This window comes from Bacillus rossius, chromosome 12 (genome assembly GCF_032445375.1).
Source record: "Bacillus rossius redtenbacheri isolate Brsri chromosome 12, Brsri_v3, whole genome shotgun sequence".
Classification (NCBI taxonomy): Eukaryota; Metazoa; Arthropoda; class Insecta; order Phasmatodea; family Bacillidae; genus Bacillus; species Bacillus rossius.
In genome coordinates this window covers 9,537,744-9,555,518 of record NC_086339.1, presented here as the reverse complement: position 1 = coordinate 9,555,518, position 17,775 = coordinate 9,537,744, and the positions used below count along the sequence as shown (strand labels likewise).

At 43.2% G+C, this 17,775-nt stretch overlaps 1 protein-coding gene across 4 annotated transcripts in view; it reads left to right on the top strand.

Moving 5' to 3' along the window:
• The window catches only part of LOC134537490 (putative transcription factor capicua), a 49,293-nt gene that overhangs the window by 4,497 nt on the left and 27,021 nt on the right, over positions 1-17,775 (top strand). For 2 of the 4 annotated variants that reach the window (XM_063377983.1, XM_063377981.1), the window contains exons 2-10: positions 124-309; positions 1,209-2,427; positions 2,520-2,634; positions 7,577-7,783; positions 10,348-10,478; positions 10,962-11,232; positions 11,624-11,823; positions 14,650-15,060; positions 16,149-16,444. In XM_063377983.1, the coding sequence (XP_063234053.1) occupies positions 133-309; positions 1,209-2,427; positions 2,520-2,634; positions 7,577-7,783; positions 10,348-10,478; positions 10,962-11,232; positions 11,624-11,823; positions 14,650-15,060; positions 16,149-16,444 (3,027 nt within the window). In that variant the 5' untranslated portion in view covers positions 124-132. The remainder of the gene's footprint in view (positions 1-123; positions 310-1,208; positions 2,428-2,519; positions 2,635-7,576; positions 7,784-10,347; positions 10,479-10,961; positions 11,233-11,623; positions 11,824-14,649; positions 15,061-16,148; positions 16,445-17,775) is intronic. The other 2 variants (XM_063377982.1, XM_063377984.1) reach the window with 2 other exon arrangements.

The following is a 17,775-nucleotide window of genomic DNA, read 5'->3' as shown; positions in this document are numbered from 1 at the left end:
ATGTGGAACGACATTGCAACTGATGTAGACATTAAACGTGAGGAGATAGGCGGGTATATGACATTTAGGAAGACCTTGGAGAAGAATTGACAGCTACGGTGCGCATGGAACACTAATTCGTAGGATGCAGGGATGAACCGGCGAGGGGATGGCGGCGGTCGCGCCCAGAGGCGCGGGGAGCGCACCGCCAGGCAGGCCCGGGGCCGCAAGAGGCAGACAGACGAGTGCAACGGGTCGCCGTCCCCCCCTCCAGCGCCCCCGGCCGGCGAGGCGACGCCGGAGCTGAGTTGCCCGCACACGGTCGTCGTGGTGAGTGTCCTGCCAACATGACCTTATCCTTGCCGGGAGATCTGTAATCAACTGAACACCTGCAGTCCAGAATAATGTACTTGCTTTCCGGGAGACATGGGTTCGAATCTCAGTCCGGTCGTACTGATTTAGATTTTACATGGTTTATCACAACTATATTAAATTTTTTCTCGTGTAATTGTTTTTATGAGAGTAGTTACCAACTTTTCAGATACAAATTTTTTTCAAACTGAAAACAATATGTCTAAAAGAAAGTTAAATGATGAAGTACTCTTTTGTAAGTAACATTAAGCTCTATGAATACACTCATTTAAATGTAGCTTGCAGAAAATACCCTCTTAGACGTAATGTACCAAGCGCAGACCGTACATAAGGTTTTTTTTCGTAACATTTAGTTTCACAAGTAACATAGATACAGTAGGTGAAGTTTTTGACTGAGCATAGGTTATATGCTTCTTCAATGGCTAAAAACCTCGGAGTGGAGGGAAGCTGACAATGCAGATTATTTGTATCATGCAATTAGAAGCATGGGCACTCTTTTCTGACCTGATGTCTTCAATGTGCTGTACTAATCATTTACCTGCAAAAAATTGAATTTGAAAAGGGTTTGTCATTTATTGACTCTGTGCGATGCGCCGAGTACCCTGCTTTCATTTAAACTACTCGTGAGGCTTGCAGAAGGATCATTTATGTGCTGTTCTTACAGCTAGATCTTGTAGGTATGTATCAGTTTGGGGCAGTTTACCGCAACATGCTGCTGTGTCTCTAGTGACATATTTCTTAAAGTACTTTTATATTTGTTTAGTTGTCTACTTATTTGTATTGATAGCTTAAATCATTTACAGTTTATTCTTGATTAGATAATTTCCTAAATGGTATTGACTGTCTGGTGATTGCAGAACTCATGCGCCCCCCACAGTGAACCAAGCACAGTTATAAGCACCAGTGGCATCTTCAGCCACGCCTCCAAAGTGACGAGTGCCACGGATGCAGAGAACGGCAGCATGCCGGACAAGAGGTGCGGCCAGGAGTCTCAGTCGGCCGCCAGGACGGCCCTCGGGAATTGCGAAGCCGCGCCCCAACAAAAGCCGGCCCAGCCGGACCCCGCGTCCGTCGCGAGCGCCCGGAAGCTCCCCAAGAAGCGCAAGTACGACCCCGCACAGCTGGAGGAGAACCACTTCGTGTCCCAGGACTCGGTGGCGACGAGCGTGAGCGTGAACACGATCGTGAGCAGTGCCGGGATGTGCGTGTCGCCACCCGAGGCGCGGTGTCTGGTGGTGATGGCGCCGCAGCCGGCCGCGGTGGACTACTCCTGCGTGGCCTCCACGTCGAGCGTCGTCCCGGAGATCCAGGTGGCGGAGGACTGCGGCTACCTGCCGCCCGAGGACTCGTACTCCGTGCTCCAGCCCGCGGAGCCCGGCCTCGCGCTGAAGAAGCAGCACGGCGGCGCGGCGTGGGGCCGGCCCGACATCGACCTGTCGGAGTGGGTGCAGCACCGCGTGCTGGCCAGGCACGACGGGGTGTACCTCCCGGGAGTGGTGCACAGCGCGGCGGGTCCCGGGGAGGCCTGGATCCGCCTGGATGGCTGCGACAAGGAGCTGCTCGTGTTCGGGGACCTGTTGGGAGCGCGCAGGCGAGACGTGATCAGCGACGCGTGCCCCTCGCTGGGGCAGGTGACCGCCGGGACGGAGGTGTGCGTGCGCGTCGCAGACTCCACGGCCAGCCACCGGGTGTTCCTGGAGGGGGTGGTGACCAAGGTGCTGGCGTCCCCGGTGCAGTTCGTGGTGCGGCTGGCGGGCGCGGCCGGCGCGGAGGAGTACTACGCCAAGCGCGCGGACCTGCGCCTGCTGCTGCCCCCCTGGTGGGAGGAGCTGAAGGGCCTGGGCCACGCCCCCTCGTACCCCCTGCAGCTGCACCACGTGGTGCCGACGCTGCACGGCTCCCGCAGCGCCGCGACATCGCCGCTGCACGGCCTGGCCACCCCGCTCAGCCTGCATTCGGCGAGCACCGCCCTGTCCAACGGCAGCACGGACGAGCTGCGCCGGCGCCAGTACGATGACTTCGGGGAGAGCGATGACGACCTGCGCAAGGAAGACATCCTCTTCGCGTCCGACGCAGGTATCTGTCCCTCCTCTCCTCTGCCCTGGGGCATTGCTGGACCGGTCCACGAGACGCTCGAGCTGAACGTCGTGTTCCGCGGTGCGTTGCAGACGGGGGCAAGCTCTCCGGCAGCAGCAAGCGCAGCAGCATGCAGTCTCGTGGCAGCACGTCCAGCCTGGTGGACCAGGGCAGCATCACACCGCGCTCCCAGCCTGCCACGCCCAGGTACCCCGCTTTCCTCTGCCTTCATGGTTTAGCACATGCGAACTAGACATAGACTATTTATGTTCTTTAAACAAAATTTAATATTAACCAATCTACACGGATACAAGAGTCCTGGCCCAGGGAAGGACTAATTTTGGCATGCCTCAGGTTGACACACAATGAGCTGGAACTAGAGAGTAAACAGGGTTTCTAAAAAATGTTCATCTGTCGCAGTCAGGTTTAGTGTTCCTTGTCTAAGCTGCATGGGCTTAATTGTGGCTGGTTAGGGACAACTTCTCTATTAAGTACTAAAGTTTCATAACTTAAATACTAATAGTTAGATTTTTTTGATTGTTCAGTATGATATTGTGGTGGAGTACTTGTTAATGCAGCTCTGTTACTCTTTAATTAGAGCACTTTTGCACATACTAAGACCTACTACCATTTATCCAATGCTGTAACATTTGGAGTTGTTACAGTATTGCTTTCTAAGAATTGTAATTTTTTAAAGTTGTATTTTTTTCACATTAAAAGTTCAAATTAGGTCTTTGCGTGAATGGATTTTTCAGTTCCGGAAATTTTCTGTTAGAAATATTTTTTTCTGCTGGAATTTTGATAGGATCAGCAAACAAATTTTGTTAATTAAACAGTGCTAACTAATTCCATAGAGTCAAAATATATCCTGAAATGTCTTTTGTAACATTAAAGATATATTTCTTTGCATTTTTAGGTAGTTAGGAGATATTCAAAGTTAAGTTAGGTTCATAATCTAATTTTAAAACAAAAAAGTAGTTGTTTAAGTATTGATTTGAATCAGACAATTTTAAGGCTTAGTTTGTAAGTAAAAATTTACAGCAAGATACATGTTAGAGTATGTGAATTCAATAGTGCTGTAGGAATAAGCAGTTATACACAATTAATTTCCATCTGTTCCGTAAAACTGTTAAAACTTCTGAAGACTGGTTTTAAATAGAATGTACACTATGAAGCTTGTAGCTAATATCCTTATGCTGCAGTTTTGTGTGTTTGCATAAGTCTCATTGTATGGTAGTATATAATTAACAAACTACACTGTTTGAATCCTGGATGTAACATGGAGGGAGATACGTACAAGGGTGTACACATTTTAGATGTGTTCAGTGAAAAGATGGTTCTGATCTTCTTAATAGTTACCTGTAAATTTGATCATAGTTTCTGTGGTATTTACTGACTAGTTATTTTTCATGGTAAATATTATGGCACTGAGAGTATGTACTTGAACGAGTTGGTAAACCGGACATTGCCAATAGTATTCATTACAGCTTTAAGTTTATTTAGTTTAAAGAAATACTTTGATGGTGTCAGAACAAAACTTTGCATTAAAACATTTCTCTCTCTAGTATGTTGTACTTGTGACACATATTTTCTTGTCTTGTGTTTTTTTGTTCTAAGTGAGTCATGAGTATTCTGTCTGTTGGTGCTACTAATAGCTTTGCACGACTCTCGAGGTACGGTTGCTTGCCCCCGTGCTCGGGACGTTGTCCAGTTGCGGCCCGGGTGAGCGCAGTGACGTAGTTGGTAGACCTGGTAGCGTGTAACTCAAGTGGCACTTGTAGAGTTGTGTGATGCGGCTGCGTGCCGGTAGTCTTGCCCGGCGGCCGGGAGGGCCTGTGTCTCGGCCGCTGTGAGCATGCGGTGGAGGGTTTCTTGTTTGCTTGCCCGGGGACGAGTCCTGCATCCACGATGGAGGTGGTGGATTTTGTAGAGCGGTTGTCGTAGTGAACTAACATGCCAGTATTTAGCGGAATGAACTGTCGTCTTCACTTTGGATTAGGGGAAAACTGCATATACAAAGGAAGTTAAAAGTTGGGCATTAGGTCCTATGATAAATAATTTAAAAAAACGAACTTCAGTGCAGGAAATTATAAACCAGTTTAAAGTATTTAAAACAACATTTTTGTAGTGAAGGGTGCTTGTTGCAGATCAGCAAATAACCTCTAACCCACACATGGATAAACTATAAAAAATACCCTCACAAAATACGTACCTTAAAACATTAGACAAAGTCCTAAGCTGGATTAGGAATGGCTACTAGAGGTGTGTTATTGTAGGTACAAGCAAAGTTAAATACAATAAATAAATACAAACAAAGCATGAAGATCTTGGTTACTAAAAACTTAGTCTTTCCATTTGATTTTTCACTTGATTGGTCCTTGTGACAAACTCCATAATTCTATGTTTCTTTTGTATCAGAAGTATATAAAAAATATTTACATTTTTTTTTCTCGGCTTTGGTAGGCTTTTGTATCCTAAAGAAGGATAATAAGTAGTATGTATATGCCCAGTAACATGTTATCTACCACGTGCTACTCGAAGGCTGACCTGACAGTAGTTAGGACGCAGATGTGGATAATGATGATTGATGACTTTCTCCATGTGAAAACAGTATTGATGCTAAATTTCTTAGGTGTACAAAATTTGACCTTAATTTTTTTTGTTTAAAATAAAATGAAATATTAGGTATCAATTAGATAATTATGCATTTGTGTGCGTTTATGGTATGCGTGAATCCCATATACTTACACCTGAATGACATTATCCATAGTAACTAATAACCTTTTTTTGCAGCTTGTACCAGAACAGTAAACTTGTTTTCCCAAGAATGTGGTATTAAAATCAGTAGGCACCCCTTCATTTGGCATTGTTTGGGTGTATTCTGTAATCTGGCACAGATAGGTCACTCGCTTCCAAATTTCTTCGGGGGATTCAATGTTTTGAAATATCATCTAAAATGGAATAGTAGCATGTAAATTGATTGAAAATATTTTTGCTAGCTAACGATTATTTAATTTAAATACCTCAGTAATTCAAGTGGCTTCTTTGTTTTAAAATCTCCTCTCTTTTGCACGCTAATAGATATTACCTGACTTTTGCCAGTCTTACTGGGTTGTCTCACTTAGCTTTCCATTCCCACTCGTAAGGCTACCCGAGTTGTAGATAACTGCGAGAGTTGTGCTCAGAATACATTGCCCGCACATGCTGATAGTCTGACACAGCTAGGTTAACACTTAAGTTTTTACACTTTAGGAGGTCTTTATTTTCTCTTTTGCAGTGTGCTTTTATTCTTAAGACATTCATTTACAGAAATAACTTTTATCTACGTTATTTAATCTTAAATTAGCCATGGAAAATAAACTTCATGCGTGCATCCATAAAACTTTGGTTTTAATCGGTAATGAAAATGTGATGTTTTCGAATTAACTCAACATAATGTATTCTCATCTTTGGTAAAATTATGTCTGAGAAAACTTGCCACTAACAATTGTATTCTATGGTTTAATAGTGAAATTTAATATCTTCTAGCACCTAGCCACTGAAAGTGCATTTTGTGCTAACCATTTGCTGAAAGCTAGGGAGGGATTCCTTTTTTTATGTTTCTTTTTCTTTTGGTCACAATTAAAGATTGTATTTGCCCTTGTATGGTATTGTTTTATTCAGGTGACTTCCACCTTCATTATTAAATTAATATTAATAAAATTCTGACTGAAGTTTCCATTAGCAGCATATCAAAATGAGTTTTGTGCACACATTTATCTAAAACTTAATTGTCACTCATCTCTAATTGTTGGTTTTTTGTCGCAGCAATATATTGAATCTTGGTACCTTTTCTTCATAAGACATGTGGCTAGAAAAATTAATTATAAATATTATAATTATACAATGATAAAATCACTCATATTCTGCAACAGGCTACTGAAAATGGACGTGGCATTAACAACTCACTAAAAGTTGGGCTAGACTTCATGTATGCTTACTTTGGTGATGAGGGACCTTGTACATATATGCCCTTAAGTATCAATTTATTCAGAAGTACTTTAATAATATTTCACTAACAATATGTTCAATATTTGTGTAAGAAACCACTAAAAGATTGTGCTAAATATTTCAACAGTTTGAGTTAAAATACTTTATTAGTTTTATGTTTCGCATGCACATTAAAGTAACAGATTATCAGTGGTTTTTGTTTTTATTACCATTGGAACTGTATGGCGTTTGGTAATCGGGCAAAATTGCTAATCCAGCACGGGTGTGGTCTCAACATGTCGGATTATGGAACCTTTACCGTATGCTCGTATTAAAAATCAGTCAGGTTGTACACTAATTTTATTGCATTTCATTTGAGTTTGTCTCGTGGAATGCGAGGTCATTAGAGATGGTAACATGATGAACCATATCACTGGATTTTGGGGAACGAATCCTTCATGTCCTAGAGTGAGGAACCATTCCAGTGTGTGTTGAACGTGGGAAACCAAAACCATGGAAATCAAAATCAAGATGGCCGGACTAGTATTCGAAACAATGCCCTCTAGAATGAGAGTCAAGTGTCTTAATCACTGTGACATCTCACTCCATAGTTTACGTACAAGAGCTGTTGTGATGTGAGTGTTCATGGACCATACCTCCCTCCCTCTTTTCCCCACCCCAATCGGTCTGTTAAAAAAAAAAAAAAAAAAATTACTACCTGTTGATGAAAATTTTATTTGTTAATCATGTTACCATTATTTCTACTTGCTAAAATGAGAAGAGTCCTTAATTTAATGAAATCATTATGAATTTTGTAAACTTGCATTTCTAGTACATTGCTATGAAATGGTAGGTATTCTTTTTGGTACAGTTTTGTGTAGAGTGGTTTATTGTAGTTCTTCTGATGAGAAAACGTTCTTTTTCCTACTCACGCGTCATAACAAAGGGTGGTGTTGACGTGACTTTTGTAGCGATGTGTCTGTGTTGCTCGGCTAGGGCTGGAGGTGTGTGGTGTGGGTGCTAGGATGCGGATATGTGGGCAGTTCGAACTGTCGTAGAGTTCTCACCTGCAAATAACCAATTACTGCTTCCCACTAAATGTAGGAGATGGGGAGAAATAGCCTCCCTTCAGCACATTTTTCCCTCTCTAATTGTGTGGGTTATTGGTGTGTGACCCTAGATCGCAAGCCGCCACGCCTCATAAGTATAAGAAGGGAGACGTTGTATCCACTCCCAGCGGTATCAGGAAAAAATTTAACGGGAAGCAGTGGCGTCGGCTGTGCTCCAAAGACGGGTGCACGAAGGAGTCCCAGCGCCGGGGCTACTGCTCTCGCCATCTCAATCTTAAGGGGAACACGCTGCGTGCTGGCCCCGCCAACTTCCCTAGGTCAGTCTGCGAGCGGTCCGGGCGCCATGAGCTCGGCACGCCCCCTCCGCCCCTCCGCCCGCCCCACGGTGACTTTCACGGCGTCGCACTGCCCTCGGCACAGCCTAACGTTGATGGCATGACTGTTTTCCCCCCTCAGATAACCAGTTAGCGAGCAAACCAAACAAGCTTCAAACTTGAATCATGATGGTTGAGAAATAGGGTACCAGGTTATGATGCAAATTTACTGTTATGGCTGATGCATGTAGATAGCGGTTATCTCCCAAAAAAAAAAAAAAGAAATGGACGAATGCCCTTGCTCGGAGAATGTGGCTAGCAAAAGCGGTCACTCTAGTGAAGGGGTGCGTGCCAAACTCATCTCACCCGAGAGATGTATAGTTACACATTCATGTATTCTTTCTGTGGAAAAATTTAATCCCGAAAAATCACAGGATAGTGGAAAAAAAAAAAAAAAAAACTTTTGAACCTGGAATATTCCCTCAAGTTATTTTTAATTACAATGTGTGATTTTAAGTTGATGAGCAAGAGCGATACAAGACAACTTGATGAGTATTTTTGAAGTGGGAAGCCTATAATTCAAAATTTAAGTTGTTGAGTATAGTTGACTCTGGCATTACGCTCTTTCAGTTTTCAGCAGTGTAAGGATAATGCAGTTAGTTGGTAGTATGTTGTTATTGTTTAATTTTTTTATTTAAAAAGTTTTTTGAAAAAATTGTGGCGTTAAGAATGTTTCAAGTATAATTAAAAGAGTGATGGATATAATATTTTCTGTGTATGTGTGTGTATTATTGGCGTTTACGTTGATCATGTAGACGTATTTTAGTTGTGCTGTAGTTAAATATATATCAATTGTTCTGAGCACAAAATAAAATTTGTTAGGTGATGGTTTAAAATATGCAAGTAATTAAGTAGAAAAATATTTTCTTAGGCAAAATAACTTGTATTTGAAAATGGTTTTTGAGAGTTTCAGAATTACAGCAGGATTTTTTAAAACTTTTTATGGGTTATCATAAATGCATAGTTTTTATACTTACTGCATTCCCCCGAGTGTATTGTCTTTTAGTTATATTGACTAGTACGCCTGATTCAATCTTATGGCTGTAGTTTGAAATGTGTTGTAGTTTTTTGAGTGCCACTTGATGTTGGGAATACTGAGTGTTTGCATGAGTTGTTTCTCATTTGACTGTTTGTAACAGATTGTAACCGACTGTTTCCACCCACAATGAAGCGGTTAGTTGGTGGGCTGTTTTCTGTCACATGGTTTTCTCAAACCTGAATTTTTATAGCCAAGTTTCCTTAGTGAGGTTTTAATATTCTTGTAGTATAATTAGCGAAAGCACAGCTTGCAAATATGAGTCATTAAATGTTTTTTTTTTTTTAATTCCCTAGGTTAAGAGACAGCGAGGGAGCTGGGTAAATGTTCAAAACCAATTCTGTGCAGAGTAATGCTATATGCACAAGGAAATATTCTCTCCTCAGCAGAGCTACTCATCATTATGCTAAGGAATCCATCCGTCTAGAGCCATACAGGACTTAGGAAACTATCCTTTATCCACAACTACCTAACATTTTACTGTAGCATCTTGATCTTTCCCACAATTCCACAATTTTTTTTTCTGCTATGTACACAACTGTCAATTTTGCTATTACTCTATAAAAGTATTTTTAAAAGTTGGAAGAAGAATTTATGCAGTTTTTTCAGGGTTAGATTTTAATGAAAAAATTTGGTCTGTCATTTTGTGAGCCTTAGAAGCAATCTATGCCCCGAATGTGGCAAACACTTTTTACTGCTGAACTTTCCATATCATCCAGTTCTTTACTTCTCAAACCCAAGGCTAAAGCTCTTTATCACTGCATCATCTAAACAAATTTTTCAAAGAATTTTTATATATATTCTACAAAATGGTAGACTTTTTTGCATGCACACTCATTCCATTTGCAATAGCCAATGTATTTTTGTGTTATATATAACCAGATTCCACAGAAAATTATTTTAACCATGACTGTGAGATTATGGTTGTGTTATGATTGACAATTTCTAATAAAGATATGAGCTAAAAACATCAGTTTATATTAATATTTAAATTTGCCCAATTCATCATTTGAAGTGTGACTTTCAAAGCCTATATTCCATTACAGGTGCGTTAGTTGATTGCCCACTGCAATTGACGTTTGATCTTGGTGTCAGTGTGCCAAAATCTCTCCAAAAGATCATGATCTAACTTTGGAATTGTGCTTTTACTTCAAAGCTTTTTTTTTTCTAAAGTTTTTTTTTTTTTATTATATTTTGGGCCAAGTTTTATTAATTTTTTAATGGTCAGATGATAAACAATCTGTGCTTTTTTGCGTGTGTTCATGTCCGCCGTTTCTGACCGGTTCACTAGTTGTGCTACGGCTGGCACCTGTGTGTGCTGGCAGCGTTCGCTGGTTGTGCTAGCATGCTTACTGAACTCGAGGATATCGTGGTGAAGTAGCGAAGGCATTGTGAGAAGCGTCAGACCGGCGAGTTGGAGGATGTCACAGCGCCTTCCAAGAGGTGACACAGTCAACTCGTTGTTTTGCAGGAGCAAAGCCCTTGGCCGGGACTTGGAGGGGGAGGAGACTTCGCGCGACTCGGACACGTCGCCCAACTACGGGGACCGGCGGATGACCGGCCGCTTCGACCAGGAGGAGACGGAGGCCGCCAACATGTTGGGTACTGAGCTGCGCATCTGTCCTATTAGCTAATTTCGTTGCGTCAGTCTGATGAATGGCAGACGGTATGACCAGTATGAACAGTGTATCCGTTCGGTACCAATGGTAACAACATTGTGACATCGAATATTACTTTCTTTTCTCTTAGAAAAACCTTTTTAAAATCATTATTCAGATTTTTGGGGAAAAATAAAGCTCTAGGTTTTCAAATTTATTAAGAAGAATTTAGTCATATTTGACTCCAGGAATGATCAATTATAATTTATTGATTATCAATGAAATATTTTGGTAGTGACATCTCTCTGCCTCATGGTATTTTTCACACTCTCGTCTTTGTTGTAAGTATATAGAGCTGTTAGTCGTTAGTCTTGTTTATTTGCTATTAGCTTCTGAACGAAGGGGGTTTGTTGAAGTAGAGCCTAGTGAAGGTGACGACAGAATGTTGAAATGCCCCGTAATGCACTGTGAGGGCGTGCTGTTGCAGTGTCTTTGGGCAGCTCGCGCTCCGCCACGCCCGCCTTCTCGTCGCCCACGGGCCAGGCACCGTCCCCCTGCGTGCTGCAGTCGCCCGTCACGGTCGGCTCCCGCCAGAACGTCTTCATGCCCATCAGCAGCCCCGCGGCCCAGGCCCAGCCCGCCGCGGGCCCCGCGCCCCGCCTCTCCCCTTCCGGCCAGCTCCAGCCCCGCTGGAAGCAGGAGTCCTCCCCCGTGCCCCCGCCCTTCGTCGTCACCCCCTACCAGCCCCACGTCATACGGTGAGCTTCCCGTCGTCGGGCCGTAAACTCTCGCAAGGAATCATCCGGCCATTTTTTGGAGTGATTTCTGGAAACTTTGGATTAAAAGAAGTATAAAAAAGGGACTGTGGCCAGTATCTTGAAAACCTATTGGGATGTCATGGGGTGGTGGCTAGATTTTCTTTTGTTTCTTTCAGAAAATTGTTAAAATAGGGAATTTATTTAAAAGAATTGGTAAGGGAATTTGATGATTAGTCTGGGAAAGTTAGGTAAATTTTGTTACATATGTGTGTGTACAACCTGTTAAAAGTTCTTTATTTGCAAATGAATGCTACTTGATGATTGCGTGACCGTGAGCAAGCAGCTTGCATACGGAGGTGCTCGTGTAGTTCGACCGACCTGTGTTTTGCAGTCCCGAGTCCCTGCGGCCTGGGCAGGCGCCCCCGCCCGCCGCCTTCCCGGGCTCCCACTCCGCCGCCATGGCCACCAGTGTCATCCGAATCTCCCCCAACCCCGCCCCCCGGGACGGGCCCCACCACGTCGTCTGGTCCACCGACAACCACGGCCACAACCACGTCTTCCAGTCCGTCGTCACCTCGGCCCCGCACTTCGGTGAGCTAGCCCCGCCCACCTGCTCTCGCGCTGCCGGCTACTGGCCCCACGCGTCTGGTTTCTCTTGTTTCCCTGCGAACTGTGAGGCTCGGGATACTTGGGTTGGACGTGAGATGGGTACTGCCAAACACTTTCTCAAATATTGCTTGCATGTGACGCCTTTAGTAGGCGTCATTTTGGAAGCACTGGAAGGGAGAACATTATGCATATAGGAGGGGGGGCTGAGAGTGGTGGGGATGTAGCTCACGTCTTTTACCTCCACGTGTAGTATTAGAGGAGGCACATTCTTGCACTCTTGCCGCTTGCCATGAGCTTTGTTCCTGGCAACAGCAGAAACTATTATTCCGTTCTCCAGGTCACAGGTTTCCTTCACTGGGGTAGACAAGCTTGTGTTGACTGCTGCATAATTTCATATTAAAGTTTTGGTAATTTTGTTAATAAAAGCATGAAAATTAGACCTTTAAAACACAAGGTTGCAGACATAATGGAATGGTTGGATTTATGCAAATTAGTACTACAGTCAAACCTCGATTCTACGTACACTCACGGTTCTCCAAAATTTGTCCATACGACTAAGTTGTACGTAGGAACCAGTGAGGCCAAATTACGTCAATTTAAGGCTACTTTACCCCCCCCCCCCCCCCCTCCCGCTGCCAGGGGAAATGAATTGCCGTTGCCGTGTCTATACACGGCACGTACATGTGCGTGCCTTTGGCAAACAAGTAAATTTTTTACATGTACGTATGTTTATTATGCTGGAATTAACGCATAACATATTTGCTCAAATAAAAAAAATACAGTGGGTTCTTTATAAATGTAGATAAGATTAGCTAGTAGGCCTAAAAACATCATGAAAAACGTAACGTTTATAGGCTGCAATGAGCATTTTAAATCGCAAAATATATATATTTTATAGAAAAGTTTATTTTATTTCGTATTTTTCCATAAGCGTAATAGCTTTTCTCTTGCTTCCGCTCATGATGTATGAAATGCGTGTCCAAAAAGTAGCGAAGGTCTTCCAAAAACCGAAGCAAAATAAATCCATGTAATGAAACAAAAAATCTAAATCCAGATGAAATTCGTTGCCAAGTCAAGAAAAAGAAATTCAAAGTAATCCAACCAAAATCCAAATCGTAGTCAGTTAAGAGTAGCAATAAGTCCGAGTAATTATAGCACGAGACGATCTAAAATGCACGAGGGAAAACGTAAACTCATGAATGTATGAACGTAACGGGAATATTACGTGGCTGCTTGTAAGGTCTGATACTGTATTTATTTCATAACTTAGCCGAAATACTGGTACGTATGAGATATAATCTTCACAAAATAAAATGAGCGGTGTCTTATAACTGTTTTATACGTATTTTATAATTTAAGAAGTATTACACAGATGATGCATATTTTTTATCTAACCATTTATTTCTGGGGATTGTAAATAATTAATCATTGGTATCAAGACATCAAGATGAACGTAAACTTGAACATGTCACGGCAGCGAGAAAACTGGTGCGTATACCAATAAACTGGTATTAGAACTGGACAAAACTGGTACACGGGAGGTGGAGCTTATATTTTTTTCCGCTAAGCTCGCGTCTATTGGCTGGCTGCTGATGGAACATCACGAGTCTGGGCGGAGCGTAGAGTGTTATACTGCGCATGCGCAGCTCAGGGAACAAAGAGAGCCAGCCGGCTTCGCCGCGCCATAACAACAGCTGACCGAATACAATGACCTTTCTCCGCGTACGGCGCGCTATTGACGGTAAATTCCATCAATTTGCGGCTTTTTATTTTTTACTGTGTATGTTGCCCATATTTGTTATAAACGCTGCAGGTTACGACTGTATTTAAATAAACCTTAACGTATTTCTTACACTTTATATTTTTTAACTTTTTTTTTTAAATTTTTGGCCTTGTTTTTCACGGTTTCTGAAATCTCTACGTACGACCGAGGTGTACGTACGAACCGGGGGCCGTACGAGCGAGGTTTGACTGTATATGGGATCTAGGATACTGCGTAACGTTTTGGAACAGTTTATGGATCCATGCAACCTTTCTCCACGCTACTAACACAGCGGTCATGTCTGTGCTCTCTATCCAATCAACAGTACTGTCTACAGCTAAAAGCACAATCTGTAACAACCTTTCTTGTTGAACTAGCAAGACTCTGTGAAGCAACAATTTCAGATTTCCAGGTACAAATTACCTCCAAATCAAAGGTTGGTTTATTGAGCGTGTTGTGTCGTCAACCTGTTTCCAATTTGTGTCCTTCACATGAGTGTACTGGACCAGGCTATACTGCTAGATGCAATTTTATTTTGATTTTAAGACTGACTTCCCAGGCTCTTGCCTCTCTATTATGGAGTTCCCTTCCCCTGGATTTGCAAGGGGGGGGGGGTTGTAGGGTGAGAACAAGTGTAAGAGGGGGTTGAACTCCATTTTATGCTGTGTGTGCACCTTGGAGAGGCCTGGGTCTCATTCCTTCTCTGACGGCAGCTGATGTGCGTATGGCTGGCAGTCTCCAGGCACCGGCAAGCACCGAGGTGCTTTTGACGAGGCGACTTAACTTGCTTGTGGGCACGCAACAGCTTTGGTTTTTGGACATTTTTGTTTTGTAACATTCTCCAGTTTGAAAAAAAATTTTTTTTTTTAACGGGATCATTGAACATGCTTTTTCATTAAAATTTAAATAATTCTAATGCGCGTGAAGCAGAAATTTTTTTGATCCCGTTATGAAAGTTGTGACAGGGTTTCACGTAAATTGAGGTCAGATGATGAGGTGAGGTGTGGACTGCCGTGGAGTGTCTGAAGGGTGGCGTGCGGTTGCAGACCACAGCCACGCGGGGCCCGGTCCCCCGCCGCAGCAGAGCATCATCCTGCAGCAGGCGCTGACGGGGCCCGCACCCCAGGAGCGCGATGAGAAGCCCCTGGCCGTGACCAGCTCGGCGGGGGGGACGCTGTACTGCGTGCTCCCGCCCGCTCAGCAGCAGCAGCAGCAGCAGCAGCAGCGCGACAAGTACGTGGTGATCAAGAGCGAGGCGGAGCTCGTCCCGTCCCCGGGCCCGGCCCCCTCCCAGCAGCAGTGCAGCGTGGTGCGAGCGCCCCCTCCCCAGGAGCAGCCGCTGTTCCGCCCCGTCATCGTGCATCCCACCCCCACCCAGCTGGTGCCCGTGCTGCCTCTGCCGGGTAGCAGCCTCGACCCCCCGCCGCTGGAGGAGGAGGTGGATGCCCCCAACCCAGGTGAGCGGCGTCCCTGCCTCGCCACGCGTGTACGGTGGCTGAACATGTTGTTTCGACGAATGTAAGACGATCCAAAAAGGTTGGCTTCAGAGAAACAAAAAAAATCTGCAATGTTGTTCCCTGTTAATAAATGGTTCATAGGCCTCCTTAATATCCTTAAAAAAAACAGTTAACTTGTCTTGCATTTATTTACGGCCCTTAAACGTCATCACATTTCACCAAGAATCCTATAAAACTCCTTAATAAAGAATTATAGCTTGCAACTAATGGATGAATGTTGGTGTTTTAATGTTCTTTTTGTTTCCGACGTGGCAGCAAACAGCACCTTGTGCGTGCCCAGCGCAATTGGCAAATTTTGGCCCACGTGATTAGATTTTATGTATAAAAAAAATATTTGAATTGGTTTTTCATAGTGTAACTATCTCCTTTCAACTAAAAAGGTGTGTTTTATTGTCTTAGTTTTAACTTTTAAAGTAAAAGTAATTAGTGATCTTAGTAAATGGTCGGAGTAAAAAATTCACATTTACTGCTTGGGTTAGATGTATTCCAAATATAATTCTGGACAATATCTGTAAGAGCTGAACCAACCAACTAAAATATTTTTGTCCATTAACCATCTAACATTGTTATTTTCTAGTGGTACATTTGTGATGATACAAATGGTTCTCTATCTCTTGGTAGTGATGAACGCGATGAAGTAAAGGGGTCCTTAAAATCTTAATTTTTGATTGCTCGAGAGAGAGTACGAACAATGGAATTATGGCTTAGGTTTTTGCAATTTTTTTTTGTGTGAATTTTTTTTTGTCAGTAATGATTAGTTTTATTTTTATGTTTTTGTATAAATATATAAATACCATTATTATTATTTATCATTGTAAAATAAAAGTATGCATTTATATAGTTTATTATTCGTATTTGAAAATTAGAATGTTCTTGCAGGCGTAGTTATAACATAATAATGTAATTTTAATAGCTATACAAACAAATAGGTAAATAGTCAGTATTAAAGGAACGTCGATGTAAAATGCCGGAATTATATCTCACGAGGTCGGTGTGAGTAAGTAGCTGTCGTGATGGTTTTGTGGCAGGTGTGCGTGCGGCCGCGGCCAACTCGACGCAGCCGGCGGTGTACCCCTGGGAGTCGCTGGTGCCCTTGTTCGCGGGCGGGGGTGGGAGCGGGGGGTCTCCGCCCCCGGAGGCCCGCACCAGCGACGAGCTGGACGGGCTGCCGGCGGACGTGCCCGGGGACGAGGACGATGACGACGTGTTCGAGCCGGAGCCGAGCGCTGCCGAGGCGGCTGCCGCGGCCGAGGCGGCGGGCAAGCGGCGCACGCAGTCGCTTGGCGCGCTGCAGGCCTGCAAGGAGCCCCAGAGCCCGGTCAAGGTAGCCTCTCTCCTGCCGCGTGCCAGTCCTGTTTCAGGTCGTTTCACCAATACTTGAGTTTTCCTCTTATGCAATCGGCCCACAACTCTGCTTTACTTCATGCAAATAATCGAAATGATGAAAGTATGTTGTGCTGGCAGCAAATGCGTGAGACAAGTGATTGCAGCCAGGGGCGCAACAACTAAATTTCCAAAGGGGCAACATACCTTTTTATAAAGAATCATCGATCCCCCCCTATTGAAGCAGGGGGTCCGGGGGGTCCTTCCCCGGGAAAATTTGTATTTCAAAGTGGAAAATGGTGCTATTTAAACAGTTTTATTATCTAAAAATTGATTACACAGCACTTTCTTTGTCCCCGTTTGCCCCCACTTCAATGTTTGAGGGGGGCAAAATATTCTTGCCCCCCCCCCCCCCTCCCCTGTTGTTGCACCCCTGATTGCAGCACTATATCAGTTAAATTCACCTATAATTTAATGACCCGAGAGGTTACTCAGCTATTCATATTAATGTATATTAAGTGTAAACAAAGCATAAAAAAAAAACTTTTATTTTACACATTTCACAGAAGTTCAGGAGAAACAGATGCCTAATACAGTAAAGCGAAACGAAAAAAAAAAAATTGTTTATGTGAAACCCTAATAGAGTAGTGTAAAATGCAAGAAAAAAAAAATAAACCTGGCAATGCATTTGTTTAAACCAGTAAATTTTTTTATGTTGTGGAAATGTTGTTTGATCAAACTGATTATATGTATACGTATAAATAAGGCATTTTCATTAACCTAAATTCTTTGTTATATGTAAACTCGCAGACCCCTAGTAAAGTCCCCTCTTATAGCAAGGTTGTGATAATCCTGCATGTCAGTTTTGAGAGCTGATGTAATGAGGGTTCAGACCTGCTGGTCAGTTGTTTATCGGAAAGGTCTGTTTGCTTTAAGAAGAACCTATTTTATATGAACTTCGACTAGAGACTTCTCATCGGTACCAGAAGTTTGTGTCAACATTTCAAACCAGATACGTTTTGTCAGGCTGCATAGTCATTCAAGAGGCGTCAGTGTATTGACCGAGATCAGCGTACTCAAAATTCAGCAGTTAGAAGATTGTGTGTTAGTCTATACATTGATTGAGACTGTCTCCGCAGTTCACTACGTGTATGACGTAGTGATAACCAAAGTTTGTTCCAGGATATAATATTATTTTCAATATAGTGAAAAACTTTTGTTCTCATGTTAAATGGTTACTACGGGCCAAAGATTGTACGGGTATTTATATTGTAAAATCCTGGTACGTACCTGTTTTAGTTTTAGAGAAAATGTTTTATGTACTGTTAATTC